The 22,579-nt window shown below is 52.0% G+C and overlaps 1 protein-coding gene across 4 annotated transcripts in view; it reads right to left on the reverse strand.

The window, feature by feature from the left end:
* Nucleotides 1-6,701: 6,701 nt before the first annotated feature.
* Nucleotides 6,702-22,579, reverse strand: part of MPPED1 (metallophosphoesterase domain containing 1) — an 83,298-nt gene continuing 67,420 nt past the window's right edge. For all 4 annotated transcript variants that reach the window (XM_044940799.2, XM_025282727.3, XM_025282728.3 and 1 more), the window contains exons 5-7: nucleotides 13,789-13,904; nucleotides 11,897-12,010; nucleotides 6,702-9,037 (exon numbers count right to left, since the gene is read on the reverse strand). In XM_044940799.2, the coding sequence (XP_044796734.1) occupies nucleotides 8,919-9,037; nucleotides 11,897-12,010; nucleotides 13,789-13,904 (349 nt within the window). In that variant the 3' untranslated portion in view covers nucleotides 6,702-8,918. The remainder of the gene's footprint in view (nucleotides 9,038-11,896; nucleotides 12,011-13,788; nucleotides 13,905-22,579) is intronic.

Below are 22,579 nucleotides of genomic sequence, written 5' to 3' on the forward strand. Positions count from 1 at the left end.
CACCCCTCCTGGGGGCGGGTGGGGGAGAAACCCACGCAGGAGCACAGGGGCACGGAGGAAGGCTCCCAGTGCTCCCAGGGTGTGAATCAGAACCACCCCCTCCCCTATCACCACACCGACCATCACCGAATAAAAGGGGAACCAGCTAAGAGAGCCGCAGGAACCCGTCTCTCCAGGGGGCCGCACAGAGGAAGCCCAAAGGCAAGGAGGGAGCAGACGACATGCAGCCCAAGTTCTGACGAGATTGACCCAAGCCCCACACTCAACTCCCAACAGAAAGAAAGACAAATTCTTCCCCAAGCATAAACATGCTTATTCAGTCTCTACTGGGCATCCTGGGTGGTGCTAGTGGTAAAGAACCCACCTGCCAATGCAGGAGACATAAGAGACATGGGTTCAATCCCTGAGTCGGGAAGATTCCCTGAAGAAGGACACAGCAACCCACTCCAGTATTCTTGCCTGAAGAATCCCATGGACAGAGGAGCCTGGCGGGCTACAGTCCATGGGGTCACAAAGAGTGGGACTTGGGGGCACAGCACCAGCCGGACCCCATGAGGAGCGGCCGACATCTGAGTCAGTGACTCAGTGACTTAGCACACGTGCTCAGTATCTACTGTCCTTTTGTATCAGAAGTTAGCAAACCACAGCCAGGGGACCAAATAGGGCCTGGGTTCTATCCCTGGCTTGGGAACTGGTCTGGCATGCTGCAGCTAAGACCCAGTGCAGCCAAATAAATTTTTAAAAAATTTTTAACAGATTATAAATTAAAACAAAATTTTGTAAATATTCATATATATGTGTATGTTTGTATGCTTGGTTGTTCAATCGTGTTCAACTCTTTGCAACTGTATGGACTGTAGCCTGCTAGTTTCCTCTGTCCATGAGACTTTCCAGGCAAGAATACTGTAGGTTGCAATTTCCTTCTCCATATATATATATATATATATATATATATACACACACACACACACATATGTATATATGAAAAGTAAAGGAATCCATTTTTTATTTTTTTAAATAAAAAAGAAACTAGAGTAGCCAAAACAAACAGAGCTCTTTGTGCTCTCTGTGAAAAAGAGCAAAAGCATTCATACCACCCAACTTCAAGATTTAGCCATAAAATTATAGTAATCAATAAAATATGATTTTGGCAAGGTCACAACACTTTGATCAATGGAACAAAATAGAGTGTCCAGAAATAAATGCACACAAATGTAATCAACTGATTTTTGACGTGTGCAAAGGAAATTAAATGGGAAAATAGTGTTCATTTGAAAAAAATATGAAATTGTCACGTATCCCACACCTTATACAGAAATCAACTCAAAATGTATTGTAGACCCAAGTATAAAATGTCAAACTATAAAATTTCTATAAGAAAACATCAGAGAATCTGCATGACCTGGGGTTTATCAATGGGCTACACCAAAAGCACAATCTATAATAGAAAAAATTGATAAATTAGACTTAATGAAAATGAAAAACTTGTGCTCTGAGAAACTGTTAAAAGAGTAAAAAGACAACCTACAGACCAGAAGATTTGCAAATCGTGTATTCATTTAAGGACCTGTGTCCAGTGCCTAAAGAACTTCAAAATTCAAACACAAGAGGACAGACAATCTTGTTTTTAGGAAGGGCACCAAAGATCTGAGCACACGTTTCACAAAAGAAATATGGCAAGGAAACATATAAAAAGATGTTCAGCACCATTAGTCATTTAAAAATGGAAATTCAAACCACAATGAGATATAACACACCTACTCAAATAGTTAAAATTTTTAAATACCAAATTCTGTTGAGGATGTGGACTAACAGGAATATTCATTATTGTTGGTGGGATTACAAAAGCATTCCCTTCACCAGGGGATCTTCCTAACCCAGGAATCGAACCCAGGTCTCCCTCATTGCAGGTGGATTCTTTACTAGCTGAGCCACCAGGGAAGCCCTTTTGGAAAACAGTGTGATTTAAAAAGGGCCAAATAAAAGAGTCTTTTACATGATGGGACTGCTTCCTATAGTACCGGGGTCATGGATATATAACTCTACTGCTGCTGCTAAGTCACTTCAGTCATGTCCGACTCTGTGTGACCCCATAGACGGCAGCCCACCAGGCTCCCCCGTCCCTGGGATTCTCCAGGCAAGAACACTGGAGTGGGTTGCCATTTCTTTCTCCAATGCATGAAAGTGAAAAGTGAAAGGGAAGTCGCTCAGTCATGTCTGACTCTTTGCGACCCCATGGACTGCAGCCCACCAGGCTCCTCCGTCCATGGGATTTTCCAGGCAAGAGTACTGGAGTAGGGTGCCAACGCTAAGCATTTGTTAAAACCCCCAGAACTGTACATTACAAAGAGTGAACTTTACTGTTGGTGGTGGTGGTGGTGGTTAGTTGTTAAGTTGTGTCTGACTCTTTTGTAAACCTATGGACTGTAGCTGGCCAGGCTCCTCCATCCAAGGGATTCTCTAGGCAAGAGTACTGGAGTGGGTTGTCATTTCCTCCTCCAGGGGTTGAATCCACATCTCCTGCATTACAGGAGAGCTCTTTACCGTCTGAGCCACCAGGGAAGCCCCTTACATGGATTAGTATTCTAAAAAATATTTCCTAGCTCTGTCCACTAAGAGGGTCTAGAAATAGTGATACCCCAATAGCAACTTGCCCATCTACAATCCGGATATGAATTTCTAAATAAAAAGAGCCAGAACTTGAAACAGCGAATGCACTGGGACAAGGGAAATGCAAGATGAGCCTGCTCCAAAGTGAGGAAGTGAAACAAACAAACAAAAGGAATATGTCAGAAGAGCACAGGCACCAACGTGAAAGAACTCCCAAATGGTCAGAGTTAGAGCAGTCTGAGCAACAAAGTAAATAACGGCAATAGGTTCTAACCTAACGATTATCCACGCTGATGCAAATAAGCAAATGGCAGAGAAGGGGCAAATCTCCCTTACACAACAATTTCAAATAATGCATGTAGGGGGGAAGAAGTTGGAATAGAAAATCACCATGAGAATACCGCAGTAACCACTGCTCCAGGCAAGACCCATGGATGGATGCTAAAATCAGTGGGAAAAGTGTTAGGCGGTTTGAATAGCCTGGAGATGGCTCCTCCAAATAGGTGTAAGTCAGTGTGGTGATTTTATCCTATGTCCACGTTCTTGGATGCCTCATTCCCCTCTCCTTGAGTGTGAGCTGGCCTAGTGACTGTTTCTAACAGACCGAGTATGGAAAAGGAAAACTAGCATCTTTCCAGTGGAGAAACCCAGCAGATATCCTGTAACCATGTGATCAAGATTAACAACCATATGAATGTCCCTGGTGGCGAAGCAGGTAAGAATCCGCCAGCCAATGCAGGGGACACGGGTTCGATCCCTGATCCGGGAAGATTCCACATGCCCTGGAGCAACTAAATCTGTGGGCCACAGCTGCTGAGCCTGAGAGTCTAGAGCCCCTGCTCCATAACAAAAGAAGTCACCGCAACGAGACGCCTGCTTGCCGCAGCTAGAGAAAGTCCACACACAGAAAGACTCAGGGCAGTGAAAAAAATCAATAAACAAATACTTAAAAAAAAAAGTTTAATAACCATGTGGTAAGTCACAGTGGTCTCACGTAACCCCAGTATAATGCCTTGAGAAGAACGCATTACCTCCACACTCTTCTCCTCCTAACACACAACCCCAGGCAAATCCTGAGAAATTATTGGAGAAACCCAACTGGAGGAACAATCTACCAAATAGCCAGTCCTCAAAATTTTCAAGGTCATGAAAATTGAGGAAAGGCTGAGAAACTACCACCAACCCACAGAGGGCTACGGAGACATAAAGACCAAATACCACGTGGACTCGTGGATGGGACATTATTCAGAAAGATCCAAAGGAAGGGCTGATAGCCTTACACCGTGCTAATCTCTTAGTTTTGATACATGGACCATGGTTATGTAAGATGTTAACATCAGGGCAAGCTGTGGGGACTCTCTGTACCATTTTTACAATTCTTCTGTAAATCTAAAATTATTTCAAAATGAAAAAGCTCTTTAAAGTGGGGAAATTGTTTCCTGTTCAGGGCCCAGCCAGGCTCCCTCTTCCAGGAAGCTTTCCCTGATCGCCCCTGGGATATTCCTCGGGGCCCCCAAGCCTGACCCTGTCTGCCATTCACTGAGCCCCAAGCATGTGACAGCTGAAGGGTTCAGCTTCTTCCCTGGATCAGAGGAGCCTTCCAAAGTACCCCTCAAGCTTCCAGACAGCAGGGCCTGTTTCCCATATCCTGGAGGACTTTGCCATCTAGTCCTTCAAAGGAGGATGGGACTGAGGACCCTGTGGACTGTCCAGGATCTTCTGCCACAAGACCCACAGCTGGGAGTTGTGGGTGACGTTAGGGGAGAGTCTTGGGTGAAGCCCAGGTCCACAGAGCTTGTCATCTCTAATAGTTTATCCAGGGGGCTGGAGCAAGGGTCTCCTGGAAGAAAAAGCCTGAGGATTTGGTCCCGGTGGAGGTTGAAGAGGGGGTTCCCTTGTGGCTCAGACAGGATGTTCAAGACTTAGCTCCATGAAAGCCAAACTGCAAGAAAAAGTGGCTGGGGGCTGGGCTTCCTGAGTGTGAGCTCCCGTAAGGAAAGAGGCAGAGGGAAGGGTTGCAGCTCATTGGGCTTGCCCCCTGGACTCCCAGGGACAATAGGAGCGTGAGTGGGGACCCCATCCTGTATCAGAGACGGCTGGCAGTGTGAGTGAGCCCAGCATGCTAAACTCTCTTTGCTGTGGACCCCGCTCCGCCACTGAGTAAAGCTGCACAAGTCAGAGCCAGGGTGGGGGTGGGGGTTGGGGGTGCGCAGTTCACGATGGCGTCAACCCATCTCCCCACCCCCACCCGCACCTCGTCTACACTGAAGGCAGCAGGAACACAGGGCTCAGAACTCAGCAGCTGCCGCGTCTCAGCAGAGCGGGTGCTTGTGCTCAGTGGTATCCAACTCTTTGTGACCACATGGACTGTAGCCCGCCAGGCTCCTCCATCCATGGGATTTTCCAGGCAAGAATACTGGAGAGGGTTGCCCGTTCCTCCTCCAGGGAATCGTCCCAACCCAGGGATCGAATCAGCATCTCTTTCATCTCCGCATTTGCAGACGGATTTTTTTTACCATTGCGCCACCTGGAAGTTTCCCGGGCAGAGTGGGTACCAGGCGCTAAAGCAGCACCTGCAGTGAGACAGCACCTCCGGGGTGATGGCAGCCTCGGCGGGTCCCTGCCCCTGCCCGGGAGCCCTGCTCGTGGACACAGCGACTGAGCACAGTCACGGGAGGGCCTTGAATAGAGCAGCTCCTCCCCCAGCCTACGGCGGACCCGAGGCCCAGGACCCGTCATTGCAGCCACGTCTGAGGCTCTGGCGAGGGAGCTGTCTGGAAGGGCAGGTTACAGGTGGGCCAGTCTGAGGACAGGAGAGGGTCATGGCGGGTTGATGCCATCTGAGCCATCTGAGCTACCCCCGGCCTGCTCCGCAACCATGGCTCTGGTTCTGACCCACAAATGAAGGTCTCCAGAGAGGGTCCTCCCCTCTGGGTCCATTTATCACACCCCACTCCCAGCCACAGGACACCTCCCCCTACATCTCCCAAAGGCACCTGCGGCCCCCGAGTCCCAAACAGGATTCAGCATCCCCTCCTCAAACCTGTTCTTCCTGCCCTGTGTTCCCCCTCCATGACCAGCAGCCAACGGCCATTATATCATCTCTGGCTCCCCACACCCATCCTTCCTCAACCCCACCTCCTAAATCCATCGCTGTCATCACTGCCATGTCCCTATTGCAAATCAGGTCCAAGAGAGGTGCTGAGTGAATGTTTGCAGGGTGGATGGATTGATGGGTGGATGAGTAGATGGATGGACAGTAGTTGGACTAGATGGATAGATGGATAGATGGATGGTTGTTGGATGAATGGATTGATAGATAGATGGTGATTGGATGGTGGTGAGATGGATGGATGGATAGATGGATCGTGGTTAGATCGATGGATGGATAAATGGATGGTGGTTAGATGGATGGATGGGTGAATAAATGGATGGTGGTGAGATGGGTGGATGGATGGATAGATGGATGGTTGTTGGATGAATGGATGGATAGATAGATGGTGACTGGATGGTGGTGAGATGGATGGATGGATAGGTGGATGGATGGATAGATGGATGGTGGTTAGATCGATGGATGGGTGGATAAATGGATGGTGGTGAGATGGATGGATGGATGGATAGATGGATGGATGGATAGATGGATGGTGTTAGATGGATAGATAGATGAATGGATAGATGAATGGACGGATGGACAAATGAAAATGGCAGAACTTCTACAGCTAGGGAGCTTTAGAACTGCAGTCATTATATCTGCCAGAGCTTTTCCTGGGCAACACCTGGATCCTGAGTTTGACAAGGGGTGGATTGAAACTTGCTGCTTCTGGGAAGAGGCCAGAGCTAAGGCCACCTTGAAATACTGTTTGGGGGAGGACCAGGTGCTCGAGCTATGTGAACGTGACAGGGCACAGAAGTGCACGTGCCAACCACCTCAGAGGGAAGCTGGAGCTAGCAGAAGGATGCTAGTCGCTGGCACGCAGAAGGTCTTCGGCCTCTGAACTCAGCCCAGGACTTGGCCGGGAGGACACCTCTCCTCCCCCACAGGCCCCACACAACACCCAGAGACAGAGGAAGAGACACCGAGTGGACTTCTCTTTCTTTTTACAAAGACTTTATTGTCTGACATGCTTGACAAAAAAAAATTACAGCCACAATCAAGTTATGCCAAAATGATTGAGGAGCACGCCGTCATCTTTCATACCTCAAGGACTTTTAATGAATTTTTCTTTTAAAGTAACAGCTGCCTTCATAACTTTTATTTTCCACATAAAAATACACCATATTCTGAAGATACCTTAGGAAAAAGATTTTTTTTTTAAGTTTATAGTTCTTGGTCCACATAGAAATTCAGTAGAGGCGATCGAAAGAGTCTGGAGTCATCGCCACCCATTTAAGCACACACATGCCGTGCGTCTGAGGTGCCCCCAGAGACCCTGTAAACATCCCCGGCTACCAGGAACCACGTGGGTTGAACAGGACTCCTGAAGCCCCGCAGGACGCAGAGTAAAGCTGGCCCCAGCCAGCCGGCTGCTGCTCCTGGGCTCCCTGGATGGGTCCCTCACCCTATGGGAGCCCCATTCTCATAGGGAAGGAATCACGGTCTCCTGGGACCCTGGGCTCAGAGATCCAAGTCCTCCAGGGCTTCGGGGGCTTTCCGTGAGAAATGAACCTGACAGGTGCTGAACAGGATCCTTAAAGAAAAAGAGCCTTGAGTCCTGCATCTCCTTGTAGGGGCAGAGCTTCGGGTGCTGGCAGAGTAGGGGGCTGTGAAACCAGAGACCAAGGTTCAAATCCTGCCTCTGCCTCTTTTGAGCTGTGCACCCTCAGGCTAGTTGCCTAACCTCTCTGACCTCAATCACTTCATCTCTAAAACAGGGCCAGCAGTACCCACCTTGCAGGAGTGCCGGAAATGGGATCACATCTGCAAAGGGCTCATTAAATGCTGGTTCCCAGGCCTGGGATGAAGAGGAGGCAGGCAGGGCCCTCCTGTCGGACACACAATTGAAGGGGGCACCAAAAAAACCGGTGATCCAGATCAATGAGACTATTTTAATGCAGTGTTTTTAAAAACCAAAATTAATGCAGGGGAAAAAATCTATGATAAACAAAATACCTAAATTTTAAATAAAGAATCTAATGCTGCCCGTGCCAGTTCGGCCTCACCGGCTTCACCCCAAGCAGGCCTGGCTGGTTCTCTGTCCATCAGAGAGACTCAGCCCAACGCTGCAGTCCTTGAAGTCCCCCTGGTGGAACTGCAGGAGTCCAGTCCTGGCTCTGACTCTGGGCCTTGTTCCCATTAGGGGGCAGCTGGTACCTGGTACCACAACTGTGAACCATTCAGCCATCTCAGCCAACGGCAGGGGAGACAGAACCCAAGGGGCAAGGGAAATCCCACCGGGGGCCAGAACACATCCGAGGACAGCAGTGGGAGCCCCGAGGTTCACCTCACTAGGTTAAGAGGGGCGCAAGTATGAGTGTGTCCACATCCCCACGAGCGCACAGAGCGCAGCGCTGCCTTGGCCCATGGACCCCCCTGGCTGATGGGTTCTGCAGCGCTCGGCACACCCCAGGGGACCAGGGGCGTCCAGCACATGGGGATCCTCCAGCCCAGTCCTGGGTCTTCAACAAGCTCATTCTACAGAACCAACCCCTCTCCACCCCACCAAGTCCAGGCTGCGAGTTGGTGTCCAGGATGCTCAGGCCATCATTCACATCAGCAAAAATGCCCACAGGAAGAAAACACGGGACGGCAAGAAGCCGACGTCTGGGTGGCCTGGCCAGATGCAGCCCAATTCCTGAGACGTCCCTGATTGCTCCCTCGGAGGCCTGGGAGAAGCGGAAGGGCTGCCCGCACTCAGACTGCGACGCCCCACCCATCCACCTCCCCAACCCTGAGGCGTGCAGCCACTCAGACCCTCAGTGAGAGGGAGATTTTGTGCCAGAACTTCAGAATCCGTCCAAGAGCAGCAGTTTCCCAAACCCACGAGGGCGTCCAACTGAGCAGATGAAGACTCCGTCACGTCCCAAGCAGGACGCGGCTGCGAGCATAGTAGGTCCTTTAACAAGGAACACATGGAAGGGACACGCAGAAATCAGCGATGAGTGCAGATCCCCCAACAGCCCCGCGGGATCCCGACTCCAGGGATAGAGTCAGGGGTGATTTTCTTCATTCCAAGGCCTCAGCCCATTGGCTGGGCTGTTCCCGGAGCTGGACAGGCTGTGTACAGGGAAGGAAGGGCGGCTGGGGGTCCGTGCTCTCGGCCAGGCATATGGAGCTGATGCGGTGGGAAGGGCTGGGGCCGCGGGGGCAGTCAAGAGTTCCGGGGGGTGGGGAGGTCGATGACTATGGGTGGGTTCACGGGCTGGTAGTTCACGGTGCACACAGAGGCGTTCACATAGGTGGTCGTCCCATCCGCCATGACTCCATACCCTAGAAAGTAAGCACACAGTGGTCAGGGCTGAGAGGCGACACCAGGACCCGGAGCAGTCGAGGGTGGTCTGGCAGGTGTGGTAGTCAGAGGGCACTTAGCCACAGGAGGCTAAAGATGTCTGGGCGAGTGTTAGCAAGAAACTCCTCCCGACCTGCTGTGAGCAGCAAATGACATAATAATCCACGTGTTCAGCCCGGTGCCTGGAAAGTGCGTGTAGAGACATCATCACTGACATCATCAACAGCACCACCACCACCACCATCATCATCATCTCCACTTCTGCTATCGACACTACCATCATCACTACCAATACCACCACCACCACCCCCATCATCATCTCCATCACCACCACCATCATCACCATCACTGCCATTATCAGAGCCATCATCACCAACACCACTATCAGCATCACCAACACCGCCACCGCCACCACCCCCATCATCATCTCCATCACCACCACCATCATCACCATCACTGCCATTATCAGAGCCATCATCACCACCACCACCATCATCATCATCTCCATCACCAACACCACCATCACCATCACTGTCATTATCACAGCCATCATCACCAACACCATTATCAGCATCACCACCACCATCATCATCATCTCCACTTCTATTATCAACACTACCATCATCGCTATCAATACCACAACCACCACCGCCATCATCATCTCCATCACCACCACCATCATCACCATCACTGCCATTATCAGAGCCATCCTCACCACCACCACTATCAGCATCACCAACGCTGCCGCCACCACCCCCATCATCATCATCTCCACTTCTGCTATTGACACTACCATCATCACTACCAATACCACAACCACCACCACCATCATTATCTCCATCACCACCACCATCACCATCACAGCCATCATCACCAACACCATTATCAGCATCACCACCACCGCCACCACCACCACCCCCATCATCATCTCCATCACCAACACCATCACCATCACTGTCATTATCAGAGCCATCATCACCAACACCATTATCAGCATCACCACCACCACCACCATCATCTCCACTTCTATCATCACTACTCTTGCTGTCACCTCAATACCACAAGCACCACCACCACCACCATCACCACCATCAACATCACCATCCTCACCACTTCCACCCTGGTCACCATCACCACCATTGTCATGCACTTTCTTCTCCACACCTCTGTCCTCATCATACCCTCTTTCCACCACATCTACTTGTCAGAATCCTCTTCAACCTTCAGCTCAGATCACCTCCACACCAAAAGGGACACTTCCCCTCCTCTGCACAGGCTATGAGTTCTTTGGAGCCTGCATTTCACTTGTACAGTCATGCAGGGCATGCTCTTAAATGCCCACAGTGGGGCTACAGAAAGCAACAGGCGTTATTGTTATCCTGCAGCACATGCGCCATCCACCTCTCCCATGACCTTTCAGATCCCGCCTTTGATGGCTCATCTGCTGCCCAGAAGTCTGTGAGCTCCTCAGGGTCTCAGAGGTATGATCACTCCCACCCCTGACAGCATGATGCAGAGGGAAGGGTCTGAGCCTTGCTGGTTTCTGAGCTGGAAAGTGATCTGATGTGAACCAGACATGAGGCCCAGGAGCCCCAGCCCAACACAGACAGAGGTTCAAGAGGCCAGGGGACAACGCTGGGGGGAAACACAGTGGTCCCCCTGCACCACGGGGGCCCATGTGCTTCACCGTAGGGTACGGTGGGACCAAGAGGCCTTAGACGGGTGGGATAAAGGTTCAAAAGAGCCAAAGGAGGGAGCCGTCCAACTGGTGCGATTAGGCTCTAGTGAGGAAGGCTGAGGTCGAATGAGGTGAACTCTGGGCAGTGACAGGCCAGGACAGGGACAGGGCGGCTGTCAGGACTGCAGCCCCCAACATCGCCAGTCACCTTCACAGCCACCCTGCCCACTGCCTGAGATGATATGGACACCCCCCAACTCCAGCCATGTGGACACAGCAAGCGGTCCTGCCCCAGGACAGAAGGCAGAACCTCATGTCTGTCTTGGGTGGGGACACTGGGAGGAGAAGTGCCGCCAGAGCCCCTCAGGGAGGCAGGCAGCCCTCCACACTCATTAAGCACCTACTGTATGCCAGGCCATAGGGACGTGAACAGGAAGACAGGCTTCCAGCTCTGTAGACAGCTCACAGTGTACCCCCAAATGCAATCCTTCTCTAGGTCACATCCAAATGTCCCTTCCTCCAGAAAGCCCCCCGCTATCTCTGAAGACTTCTCAGGCTAGAGGCACGGCAGAGTTGCAGGGCTCTAGGAAGTAAAACTTACCCCTGAGTCTTGCCAGACTTTGCCCTCATCTTCCTGTGATGAAACACTTCAGCAATAGGCAACTGACAGCCAGCGTGTAGACAGGCATATGTAGATACAAAGTGTATGTAGGAGTTGGGCTCTTTCCGCTGGCCAGGGAGGAGGTGACTGGGTTCAAGGGAGCCAAGAGGGCCCCCCTGAGAAGCCAGTGAGGTGCACCTCCCCCACCAGCGTGTGATCTAACCAGTCCATCCTAAAGGAAATCAACCCGGACTACTCATTGAAAGGACTGATGCTGAAGGTGAAGCTCCACTACTTTGGGCACCTGATGGGAAGAGCCGATTCACTGGAAAAGACCCTGATGCTGGGAAAGATTGAAGGCGGGAGGAGAAGGTGATGACAGGATGAGATGGCTGGATGGCATCACCAACTTGATGGACATGACTTTGAGCAAACTCCAGGAGCTAAGTGAAGGACAGGGAGGCCTGGCGTGCTGCAGGCCATGGGGTCACAAACAGTCAGACATGACGGAGCGACTGAACAATAACAACAACCACGTGTGCGGCCCCTGCCCTCGCTGACCTTCGTGGATGTGGCCAAAGACGTGCAGCCGCGGCTGGACGCGCCTCTGCACCGTGTTGAGCAGCTCCACGCAGCCCACCCGCTGCATCTTCTTGGGGACCCAGTCCAGGAAGCCTGGTAGGGGAGAGAGAGGGAGGGCGGTGACGGGGCCCAGGCAGGCCCGGCCCTGGCCCTGCAAAGCCCAGGTCGCAGCTCTGCAGTCTCAGGGACGCGGCAGTCCTGGACCCACCCTGCCCTGCCCCAACCTCAAGGAGGGAAGCCTGGCTCCAGTGTGCACCTCCTGGGGCCTGTGGCCTCCCCCACCTCCCTCTTCCCCTGCTCCTCCCTCAGGGCCTCACAGAGAACACACTTATAAGAGCCCAAGTGCGCCAGGCAGCACAGGGTGGAGGTGGGGTAGGGAAGATGGCTCCATAGCTGAGAGCCTCCAGACCATTCGTGCTCAAAGTGGCCTCAAGGCTGGAATCCACCCATTGCAGAGAGAAGCCAACTGAGGCCTGAGAGGGACAGGTGAGGCCCAAGGTGAGCCAGCAGCAGGGAGGAGTCCGGGAGCAGAATTTGCAGGTCGGAAACTTTCTAAACAAACATCACAAAATCAGGAAAACAGCCTCTTTATCCACTGCAGCCTCACGCACATGCCTGCGTCTGCGTCTGCTCGCACGGCCAGCCTCCCGGAGCTGCCCATATGGTGGTGGCTTATTAGCCTCACATGGCTACACAAACGAAGAGTAATTGATTACTCCAAGCGGACAACGAGGGCTCAGCTCAGCCCCTTCTCTGCTTGGGTGGGAGAAACAGGTTTCTAAAACTGCTGGGGAGGGGAAGACGGATCCTGCAAAGAATCACACAGGCTGCAGTGGACCTGACTTAGAGACGAGAGAGAGAGAGAGGAGGAAGAGAAGGGGAGAGGCAGGAAGTGGGAGGAAAGTAGGTTTGGAGCAGACCCTTGGGTTTAAGTCCCAGGCTCTGCTACCTGCTGGCTGTGTGACCTTGGACAAGTCACTTAACCTCTCTGTGCCACATTCAACAATTCGTATAACAACTGGGCTGGGCTGAGCACACAGGCAACCCCCAGAGCAGGGGTTGTGTGTTGTGTGTGAAGCAGACGTGGTGAGGCAGGAACCCAAAAGATGCCGGTGGGGGAATGGATAGGGAGGTGGAAAGAAGGGAAGAAGGAGACAGAGAGAGGAGGGAGAAAGTAAGAAACCTGCTCCAGAGCCCCACTACAAGCCACGTTGCCATGCCTAAACCATGTCAGGGCCCTGGGCCTCCAGGTTCCCTCCATTTGGAAATGGGGAACATTTTGTGAGGGTGGAGGGAGGCACCCAAGGGTGCTGGCTGGTCGTCTGGCACACACAGGTGCTCGGGACAGCTTCTCCCAGAACAGGTATCGGAGCGAGGGACTCTGGGGCTGCGCTGGGCCTCACCTGACAACCCTTCCCATCTGGGATGACAAGCGGTGCCATCAGCTTGGACCGAAGTGGGGGCCATGGGGGCTGGGAGGAAAGCTGGAGACTGCTGGGGTGGGTGGTCTCCCAGGGTGAGGGGTGCAGAGGATGGGGCCTGGTGGGAGTGACCTTGTGGTATTCAGCCCCCAGGACTCAGGTCTTTGACACCCCTGAGCTCCACGGTGCCCACCTGTGTGAAAGGGGCAGCTGAGTCTGACCTCACCACCTGGCTGTGAGCAGTCCAGGAGTTAACACGTGGAGCCCCCAGCACACAGTAGGTGCTCAGGAAATGAGAGCGACAAGGGGGTGACTGGTGCCCCAGCACCCTTTGGCAGCTCCCTGGACAGGCCCTGCAGCCCCTGGCCCCGGCACCCAGAGCCCTGTGTCCTCCCAGCACGAGCAGGCATCCGGGGCCAAGAGCCCGAGGTGGAGGCAAATGAGTCTTACCCAGCGGCGGTCCGTGGGTTATCAGGACATCCACGCCTTCAGGAATGAGGTTCCATTTCTCGAGCAGCGCTTGGCCGCGTGGGAGGTTAAAACCCCAGCCGTAAAACCAGGGCTGCCTGTAGGAGAAGAGCAGGGGGTTCAGAGCTGGCCACCGAGAGTGGGGGCAATGAGAGTCAGGAAAGGTGGCCATCCAAACCAGTCGGATACCCAGGACCTCACACCCAGGAGGCGTCCACCTGGATGGGGATTCAAGGTGCGAATTCATCTAAACTCTTGCCCAGGTAGTGACCAGTCTTGTTTGGCTTTTTTTTTTTTTTTTGGCTTCGTCTCACTTAGGATCTTAGTTCGCAAACTAGGGATCGAACACATGTCCCCTGCAGAGGAAGCTCGGATTCTTAACCACTGAAATACCAGGGAAGGCCCCTGATGCACCTTTTCCTTCTTGCTTCACTACTAAAAAAGCAAAATCATCTTTTTTCTATGATGAAGAATATTATTGGGTTGGCCATAATATGTTATAGAAAAAAACAAACTTTTGGGTCAACCAAATAGTCATGTAATTTTTTTAAGTGAAAGTTAAAAAAAAAAAAAATCTTCTGCCAAAGACCTCTCTTGCTCTAAGCCCTTCTAAGCAAATCCAGAGAAGAATACTCTCACCTGTCCCCACGGTGGGAAAATGCTCATCCATCATCCTTCCCACACTTGGGGCCAGTGGAGCCCCCAGCAAGAGACAGAGGGTCCCAGGTGGGAATGCTCATTCCTGTCTCCACCCCGAAGCTCCCAGCGGGGGCTCCACAGTGCTGAGTCCACCCTCAACATCAAGGTCAGGGCCAGGTGGACAGAGACCAATGAACAGAATTCCAACCTGTTGCCCATCCCAGCCCTAGACAGATCAATGCAAGTCATTCCCCATCCCACAGGGTGAGCATGTGACCCTGACCCTTCCAGTTGGAGGCAACTCCAGATGTTTCCTTCAGTGATGAGAGAAAGGAACGCTGTCACACCTGCATATCAACCAGTGAGCTTCTTACCCTGGGAGTTGTCAGCACCTATTAAACTGTCCTAAAGGGAGATGGCTGGAACACATGCTCCAGGGCAGCAGCTGGATCAAACTGCACCTGACACCCACCCCACCTCTGCACTTCCCAGTTACATGGGCCAATAGAAGGCCATCTGAACTGGGTTTTCATTGACAACAAAAGTATCCCAACTAAGAGTCAGCTCTTAGGCCTAAGTCATTATGAGATCCCCAAATTAACACAGCCCTTTAGCATCTACAAAGTCACCATCATCGCCGTCACCGTCACCACCACACCACCACCAACACCTTCACCCCATCATCATCATCACCCCACCACCACCACCACCACCACCATCATCATCATTACTATCATCACCATTGGGTGTCCAATTGTGTCTCCCCCAAAATATTAATATATGTGGAAGCATGAACCCAATATCTGTGAATGTGACCTTATTTAGAAGTAGGGTCTTTGCAGACATAATCAAGTGAGGTCATACCTGATTAGAGCGGTCCTAATCCAGTGACTGGTGTCCTCAGAAAACACAGACACTCAGCGGTAAGGGCCACGTGACAGTGTGGCTGCACAGACCAGAGTGACTGTCTACCAGCCAAGGAAGCCAGGCTTCCAGCAACCACCAGAAGCTGGGAGAGTCACAGGGAACAGATCTTCCCTCAGTGCCCTCTGTAAGAACTAACCTCGGTGACACCTGGATTTCAGACCACCAGTCTCCAGAGCTGGGCAGAACCGACGCCTGTTGTTTAAAGCTCCGTGGTTTGTGATGGTTAGTTCTGCAGTCCTAGGAAACTAATATAACCACCATCACCGCATCACCTCCTCATCGGCCACCCTAGAGACCTTCACACCTGCAGCAAGGTGGGCAGACAGGTCTCTTTCTTCCTGTTTTATGGATGAGGAGACTGAGGGCCACAGAGTAGAAAGCAAAAATTGTCACCAGCATTCCCTGCACACCTACTTTTTGCCAGGTGCCAGTTATTCCTAAAGGAAATCAACCTTGAATATTCATTGGAAGGACTGATGCTGAAGCTGAAGCTCCAATACTTTGGCCACCTGATGCAAACAGCTAACTCATTGGAAAAGACCCTGATGCTGAGAAAGATTGAGGGCAGGAGGAGAATGGGGTGACAAAGGATGAGATGGTTGGATGGCACCAACGACTCAATGACCATGAATTTGAGCAGACTCCAGGAGATAGTGAAGGACAGGGAAGCCTGGCATGCTGCAGGTCATGGGGTTACAAAGAGTCAGAAATGACTCAGTGACTGAACAACAACAATCTGATTACATCACAGGAAAGGGCTCACCTAACTCTTACAAGAACCCAGTGAATTAAGGGCTAGGATTATTCCCATTTTTCAGATGAGGAACCAGAGGCTCAGAGAAGTGAGCTGGCTCAGGGATCTGGGCCCAGGTGCAAAGACTTCCAGGCTGGGCACCTCCCCACCATTGGCCGACATACTCTGCACAAGTTGGTCATGGGGCTGGGCTTTTACATTCAAAGCCTCTCGTGTGCCCAGAGCTGCCACTAAAATCCCCCTCATGGCCCGTGAGCACCCGGGGGAGGCTGACATCCCTGGCTATTGGCCCACGGCCTCTGCCTCGTTGGCAGCCGCCCAGTGCACCTCTATGGAGCCCTGGGGGTTCCAGGGAACAGCATTTGAGAACTGATTTAGTCCCACTGTGGTAGGTTCTGGACAAGACTGAAGTTCAGCGAGAGAGGAAGGGAGGTCTCCAGGGTCACACCATGGTCAGTGTAGGAATTATTCTGGAACCCAGATCTGACTCCCTCTCCCCACAGCCTTTGAGCCTGCAGTGTCAAATCCTGGAATGTAGGTTTGTGAAGGAGGAAGATGAGTGGCCACACTGGCCTTTTGGGGACAAGGGTCCTTTCCCATTTCAGACACTTGTGGGGTTCCCTTCTGCTGCCAGCCTTTGCTCACCTGTGACCCCTGCCTGGGACACTGGGTCCCGCCCCTCCTCTTGCCTGCCCCCTCCTACAGCACGTTTCTCCTTCAAACCTGTCTCCTCCATCTTCCCTCTCGCCCCAAATGCCCAGCACCTGCCCGGGGGAGGGGCAGATGTTTGTTCAACGACCAGTGTTGAGAGAGACAGCCTGGATGAATGAGTGAGCTTGTGAACAGGATGTCAAACAGAACTCTTTCTGTTGTCTTGGGATTGCAGCCAAAACCTCAAGGCTGGATATGATCCTCCATTTGGAATGAAAGCCCCCAGGTACTACCCAGACAAACTTACTACTAAAAGCAAGCAGCACACGCCAGGCTACCATCTCCCCAAGCCGCCACCAGGCTAAGTGTTGATCTTGAGGGTGACCTGTGGCTCCTGCCTTGTTCTTGGGGCAGAGGGATGGGGTTCCTGGACACCCAGCCATGAGTGGGTACCAGAGGAACCACCCGTATAGGTAGGGACCTGGGGACCTGCCCACGGGGCCCCTGAGAGAGAAATAGACAGTAAGGGCGGGCACAGAGAGCTGTCTGCACCCCCAGGTCTGGGCTGTCCCAAGGGATCCCCAACCTCAGGACGCGCCCTCCATGTGATGTGACCAGCTGCCTGGGGCTGGGGAAGGCAGTGAGGTGGGCAGCGCTGGGGACAGTCCCCTCGGAAGGTGCCTCCTCCCTGAGGCACACCTGACCCAGGCCTGCCTTAGCATGTCTGCAGAAAGCTGAGGGTTCTCTCTGCAGAAAAACACGCCCTCCCGACACATACGTGATTTGACACCCAACTTGGAGGGAATCAGAAAAAAATCAGAGTTTCAGAAAAACATCTATTTCTGCTTTATTGACTATGCCAAAGCCTTTGACTGTGTAGATCACAATACACTGTGGAAAATTCTGAAGGAGATGGGAATACCAGACCACCTGACCTGCCTCTTGAGAAACCTGTATGCAGGTCAGGAAGCAACAGTTAGAACTGGACATGGAACAACAGACTGGTTCCAAAGAGGAAAAGGAGTACGTCAAGGCTGCATATTGTCACCCTACTTATTTAACTTCCATGCAGAGCACATCATGAGAAATGCTGGGCTGGAGGAAGCACAAGCTGGAATCAAGATTGCCGGGAGAAATATTAATAACCTCAGACATGCAGATGACACCTCCCTTATGGCAGAAAGTGAAGAAGAACTAAAGAGCCTCTTGATGAAAGTGAAAGAGGAGAGTGAAAAAGTTGGCTTAAAGCTCAACATTCAGAAAACTAAGATCATGGCATCTGGTCCCATCACTTCATGACAAATAGATGGGGAAACAGTGGAAACAGTGGCTGACTTTATTTTTGGAGCTCCAAAATCACTGCAGATGGTGATTAAATCCATGAAATTAAAAGACGCTTACTCCTTGGAAGGAAAGTTATGATCAACCTAGATAGCATATAGCATATTAAAAAGCAGAGACATTACTTTGTCAACAAAGGTCCACTAGTCAAGGCTATGGTTTTTCCAGTAGTCACGTATGGATGTGAGAGTTGGATAAAGAAAGCTGAGCACCGAAGAATTGATGCTTTTGAACTGTGGTGTTGGAGAAGACTCTTGAGAGTCCCTTGGACTGCAAGGAGATCCAACCAGCCCATCCTAAAGGAGATCAGTCCTGGATGTTCATTGGAAGGACTGATGTTGAAGCTGAAACTTCAATACTTTGGCCACCTGATGCGAAGAGTTGATTCATTTGAAAAGACCCTGATGCTGGGAAAGATTGAAGGCAGGAGGAGAAGGGGACCATAGAGGATGAGACGGCTGGATGGCGTCACCGACTCGATGGACGTGGGTTTGGGTGGACTCAGGCCGTTGTTGATGGATAGTTAGGACTTCCCTGGTGGCTCAGATGGTAAAGCGTCTGCCTACAATGCTGGAGACCTGGGTTCAATCCCTGGGTTGGGAAGATCTCTGGAGAAGGAAATGGCAACCCACTCCAGTATTCTTGCCTGGAAAATCCCATGGATGGAGGAGCCTGTTAGGCTACAGTCCATGGGGTCGCAAAGAATCGGACATGATTGAGTGACTTCACTTTCACTTTCAGGGAGGTCTGGCGTGCTGCAGTTCACGGGATCACAAAGAGTCAGACACAACTGAGCAACTGAACTGAACTGGAGGGAATCTTGGGATCATACAGACCTGGGTTAGAATGGGTCCACCTCTAATTACCTATGTGACCTTGGGCAAGTGGCTGAATGTCTCTACGCGTCAATTATCCCCCCTGTAAAATGGGCATAATAACACCATTTGCCTCAATACGGCTTTGAAAACAATTAATCCAGGTAAAGTGCTTACAACAGGGCCTGGTCCAAGGCTTTTCAACTGCCATCCTCTCCGTCACCACCACCATCACCACCACCATCATCACCATCATCGGCATCACCACCATCATCGCCACCACCATCACCAACATCGGCATCACCACCACCATCACCACCACCATCACCACCACCACCGGCATCACCACCATCATCACCACCACCATCACCACCATCATCACCACCATCATCACCACCATCACCACCACCATCACCACCACCATCATCACCACCACCATCACCACCATCACCACCATCACCGGCATCACCACCATCACCACCATCATCGGCATCACCACCATCACCACCATCATCACCATCATCGGCATCACCACCATCACCACCATCACCACCATCATCGGCATCACCACCATCACCACCATCATCACCACCATCACCACCATCACCACCATCATCGGCATCACCACCACCACCATCACCACCATCACCGGCATCACCACCATCACCACCATCATCGGCATCACCACCATCACCACCATCATCACCACCATCACCACCATCATCGGCATCACCACCATCACCACCATCATCACCACCATCACCACCATCATCGGCATCACCACCATCACCACCATCATCACCACCATCATCACCATCATCGGCATCACCACCATCACCACCATCACCGGCATCACCACGTCAAGAGCACAACCACCAGCACTACCGCCACCGTCAGCAGCACCAACAACCACTCTCATGACCACCATCACCAGCACCATCACAATCTCTATCATGAAAAACCCTTTCTGAAAGCCACTCATAGAACCTGGATGAAAAACCTTTAGCCTAGGGCAGGGCTTTTCAAACTGCATTTTGAAGGGTCAAACCACATTTAAAAAAAGAAAGAAAGAAAGAAAGAAAAAGAAAAGGAAAAAAAGAATAGAAAACATCAGAGTACAGCATCGCAGGGAAGGGACACTCAGTTAAATATATTTGTATTTAAATAGACACCCACATAAGGGTGTACTGAGTCACAAAGTAAAAAAGACAAATGCTTTTCCTACCACAGTTCCTGGTCAAAAACGGTTGACAGCCCTAACATAGAGCTCACAGCTCTGCCATTCTGAAGTCCGCAGACTCTGGGCACCCTCAAAGCCCCGCTTTGGCTGTCCCTGTAGGGGAGGCTGCAGCAGCCTGGAAACTGCTGCTAAAGCCAAGCCCGGTGGTCCCCTGGAAGCCCACAGCCCATCAGCTTACAGGAAAAGGAGCAACGCCCTTCTGGTGCTGCCTTGCAAACACAGCATCCATTTTTCAAAAACCCTAATCAAATATTTACAAGAGGGGAACGAGACCTCATCAGTATGGAGAGAAGACGTCTGCTCGTTCCCATGAGTCGCGGCAGGAGCAGCTTGTTGGAAAAGACACTCAGCAACATATCAGAGGCCCCACAGGCCTCCCGGGAGCCCACCCACACAAGCCCCTGCCTACTCCACCTTCCCTTCCAGCACCCAAGAGCCTGTGTCTGAGGGTGGCATTTCCCCAGAGATGGTTCTTGGAAACACGTGCCCTCATAATCCCGGGAAGCTGGAATCTACCGCACCCCCAGGGATGCCCAAGACATTTGCCCAAGGGCACCCAAGTTGGCATCAGACACCCCGCCTCTGCCCCGGGGCGGGATGCTCCTAGACTCTGTATGTGTGTAAACTGGGATAAGGACGCCTGTGCCCCAGATCTTACCCATTAGAGGGGCTCCTTCCTGCTTGATGCTGTGCCCCACTGGCTGACACAGAGGGCAAGGAGACAGGGTGGGCGGGAGGATGTTTAAGAGAACGAAAGTACCACCACCATGAAAACAAACCTCCAGATATCCAGGGGCCCTGTCACTGGGAAATGGGCAAGTTCTGGCCTTGACTGAAATCTGAGGGCAGCAGAGAGTCAAGTCATGCAAAGGACCATCCAGAGGGGATGTTCCTCAGGGGGTCTGCAGGCTGTTAGCGGGCCTTTCCCAAGGGAGGCCAGAAGTGGGGGCCAGAGCAGCAGGAGAGAACGACTCTTCAGGGTGACCACACTCCCCAGGGTCTAGAAAAGCCACGCATACATGACATCCATCCAGGTTTGTGCCATGGGAAGAGAAGCCAAAGGGCGGGGGGTGGCCCTTGCCCTTCCTGACACTGAAATTGGCCCAGATTCCCCCAGCATCCTTGTCTGGTCATTTGACCCCCTCTCCTGGTCCAGCGGGGCCTTTTGCGGTCAGAGGTGAAGTTCAAGGCTGCCCGGGGTTCCAGACAGAGGACAAGGCAGGCAGGGGCTCTCGGGGACTGTCATCCAAGCAGCCAAGCTCCAGAATCCCCCACCCACCCTGGGGGCAGCCGTGGTCTGAGACCCACAAGTGTTCCTGAGACCCTGGTGCTGCCAGGGCCATGGTTTCTGGCCCCAACACAGCTGGCGTCTTGCCTGGACACACAGCCTGACTGCCCCCAGGGCCAGGAACCCCAATGTCCACCCACCGTCCAAGACACATCACAGACCCCAAGGAGCTCGGGCGGATCAGAATTCCAACTGAGCAATGGCAGGCGGCTTTATGTCCTGAATTTCTGTCTTTCTGTTCTAAAGTAACCATTGGAATAATTTTCTTACAGAATGATAGTTGCCATGACAACCAGAGCAAATTTTCCTTTTCTGAAACAGATGTCTCATTTAGTTGAAAATTAGAATGTGAACAAACCCATGGGAAAAATTAATTCAAACTTTAACAGAGCGCTGAATACAATGTAATCTCTCAGAGGTTAACCCCTTAACAGCTTTTTTGTGCGCTTATGGTAACCTTCGAATCCCATCTAATTAGGCCCGCTTAGCCAATATAAATGACCTCCTCGTGGCCAATCATTAAACGGTTTCCCCCTGAAGTGTGAATTCTGGGTTCCCTAACAGCAGGCGGGAGGGAGGCAATACTTGTCTGTAGAAAACACAGCCTTCCCTGCTCTGATTTTTCCATCTCCCCAGGTAAGGCGCACGCCCCTGGGAAGGGGATGTACCGGGGGCCATTTAATCAGCCACCCCATCTCCCGGGGATGCTGGGGTGTGGGGCGGAGGAGGTCCAGCGTGCCCCAAGTACAGCTGGGCCCGGCGGTACACCCAGACCAGGGCACAATGCCTGAGAGCAGAGGGCAGGGGAGGGGCCCCCTTACTGGAGGATGCCAAGAGGTCACTGAAGGACACCCGCACAGGCCGAGCTCCAAAGACTGTCCACGAGCCCCCAGTCCTCACACCCATCCTGGGACACAACCACCATCACGACCTCACTACAGATGCAAAATCTGAGGTTCAGAGAGGTTCTGAGATTTGCGCAAAGTTACCTGGGAACCAAGTGGCACGGCTAGGACTCCAATCCAGACTGCGGACTCCAGAGCTGGGCACTCCGCCTCCATCCCAGAGCAACGCCCGCAGCACCAGGAGTCCTGCCGTCTGGGACCCCACTTTCCCAG

This window comes from Bubalus bubalis, chromosome 4 (genome assembly GCF_019923935.1).
Source record: "Bubalus bubalis isolate 160015118507 breed Murrah chromosome 4, NDDB_SH_1, whole genome shotgun sequence".
In the NCBI taxonomy this organism is placed as follows: Eukaryota; Metazoa; Chordata; class Mammalia; order Artiodactyla; family Bovidae; genus Bubalus; species Bubalus bubalis.